Source organism: Hippocampus comes, unplaced genomic scaffold, assembly GCF_001891065.2.
Source record: "Hippocampus comes isolate QL1 unplaced genomic scaffold, H_comes_QL1_v1.1 scaffold74, whole genome shotgun sequence".
NCBI lineage: Eukaryota > Metazoa > Chordata > Actinopteri > Syngnathiformes > Syngnathidae > Hippocampus > Hippocampus comes.
The window spans coordinates 547,391-549,781 of record NW_017804812.1 but is presented as its reverse complement, the minus strand read 5'-3'; the positions used below and the strand labels follow the sequence as shown (position 1 = coordinate 549,781).

The 2,391-nt window shown below is 48.1% G+C and overlaps 1 protein-coding gene across 5 annotated transcripts in view; it reads right to left on the bottom strand.

The window, feature by feature from the left end:
• The window catches only part of kctd17 (potassium channel tetramerization domain containing 17), a 10,191-nt gene that overhangs the window by 1,945 nt on the left and 5,855 nt on the right, over positions 1-2,391 (bottom strand). For 2 of the 5 annotated variants that reach the window (XM_019863944.1, XM_019863913.1), the window contains exons 4-5: positions 2,220-2,366; positions 489-614 (exon numbers count right to left, since the gene is read on the bottom strand). In XM_019863944.1, coding sequence (XP_019719503.1) covers positions 489-614; positions 2,220-2,366 — 273 coding nt within the window. The remainder of the gene's footprint in view (positions 1-488; positions 615-2,219; positions 2,367-2,391) is intronic. The other 3 variants (XM_019863920.1, XM_019863929.1, XM_019863935.1) reach the window with 3 other exon arrangements.

The following is a 2,391-nucleotide window of genomic DNA, read 5'->3' as shown; positions in this document are numbered from 1 at the left end:
GCGGCGCCGGCGGCTGCGGTCAGCAGGAAAGAGGGAGGAAAAGGAGGGGGGGGGGACAAAATGGATAGAAAATGAACAAAAACAAAAAAAAAATGAATGCCAATGAGTGCCAGTGAGCAGGCCGATATATATTTCTACTATATATCCGTGTGAAAGAGAACGGTGAGGACAGCGAAACCAGAAGTGGAAGGTCACTTGATGAGTGGTGTGTGAAAGATGAAGTGGATGACATTTGGAGGTGAGTGACATTTGAAGCTTTGCCAGTGGGGGAGTCCAAGCACAAATACAAACGCAGTAGACACTCACGTTATATGCAACAAGATGAGAAAACCTCTTCAGTGGGATGCCATGCCCCCCCCCCCAAACAACAATGCAGTTGCGGAATTATTCAATTCCTACATTTCTACTTGTGGACATGTTTTGACAGTTTCTCGGCACCGTCACAACACCCCACCCTGGCGCGTGCGTGTGAGAAAGTCGAGTTTCACCTTCGTTTTGTGGCTCTGCTCCGTAGCCAGCCCAGAACCGGGCGTGTGAAGCTCCTTGGAAACGACGCACAGAAACTCAGCCTGATCCTCGGTTCCGTAGCTGTACGACGAACCGATGTTCACCATCTAGACTCGAGCGCGCACACAGAAAAGGGGGAAGGTTGATCAGTTGGAAGTAAAGCTCATCGAGGAAGCAAAAAAAAAAAAAAAAAAAAACACGGGAGAGAGGAGAGACTCTGGTGTTCATGCATGTTGGGTCGGGTCGGGGAGCGGACAGCCGGTTGTTGCACACTCAGCAGTGGACTGGACATGAAGCGTCTTTTACTGGTGCATCAGGGATGCCCAATACGTTGATCGCGATCGGCCGGTAGCTCGCGAGCGGTGACGTAAAAAAACAAAACAAAAAAAAAACCGTATATTTTTTGTGTTATCGCACGCTACACCCTTAGCATCCTACCAGTCTCACTTTCACACAAAAAAAAGTATTTTAAAAAATAAATTAAATTAAAAAGCAGATGCCTTGAACCTACGGCGGCACGTGACCTTCATCACCGGAAGTCGTTGTCTGCAATTGCAGCTTGCGATCACAGCTGTTGCGCCGTATCTTTTATTGATCTTATGCATCTCATTCAGTTTGTTTCGTGTACGATTCAGCGACGGCGCAGGCGAAGAATAGGAATCGGAAGCATTTCAAAACGGTACACGTGAGCGACGACCGTGAACACGCTGCAAAAGTGCGTCCCATGGCCACCGCGTCGGGTCTCCACTAAGGTAGGCAGTGATTTGCTTTTGTGTCGAATTTACTTTTTCTGTTTCGTTCATTTTAGGGGCCAATATGGTTCTTGCTCATCAGGGCATGCATGTCAAAGTGCGTGCGTGTGCGGTAAGGAGTCGATCGCGGGAGTTTGGTTGATAGAAAAGCAGATCTTTGGTCGAAAAAAAGTTGGGCACCCCTGACGAAGACATGAAACCAAGGTGTGCAAAGCAAAGCTGTACCGTGTGCGTTAGAGCAAGGTGGCAAAGCGGGGAAGAAAAGTGGCTAAAAGTGATCCCCTGGCTTGATTTGCTGATGGGAAGCATGTGAGCCACTAGCGTCAGGTGAATTTATAAAGCTGTGCACCTCAAGAGACAAGGTCAGCACCGACAGACAAACAGTACACACCCCCCACCACGGTGAGAGAAAAATGTCATCATTTGTTATGTATCTCTAGATTGAAGAAAAACGGATGTCTCTTGTGTTGGCGATCCAAAACTAGAAAAAAAATAAACATGTTTTAGAGTGCAGTTAAAAAAAAATAGAGCAAAGGTTGAAAACAGCTAATGGTGTGTTTCTATCGTCGGTATACTGTAACTTGCTGGCTGACGCCAAACATCAGCAGATAGTGATTTTTGAAAACATCTCCAATCAATTGAATGCATCTTAAGAAATGAATAAAAACCACAACTATAAGGCTTCTTAACAGATGCAATTGTGGTTTGGGATGGTGGTCACTATCTGGGTTTCAAACCAAGCTCAGTCGGGGGGGGGAGACTGAGTTCTACGGTATCATCTGCACTCAGCCCGACGCTTCCATGTAATCATTAAGCGGAGCCTACGTTATGCCTAAGGTTGAGTAAAGCTAATGGAAGTGCAGCAGGTAGGGCTCGGGTCGGGGGGGTACTGGTCGGACACATAAACGCACGCTCCTGACACAATATACACAATAAAGCAGCAGCGTGAGTCCAACCCACAGTCCAGAGTAGTCCAGTGCGGGGCTTTCTGCAGGCGCGCACGCTGACCTGCTCAAACTTCCAGCCGTCGGACATCGTGGAGACCATCTGGGTCAGCTCCTCCTCCTGGCACTGCAACACTCGATAGACGTGCTTAGGGGGAACCTGCTGGTCGGACGGAGAGGGGGTGTGT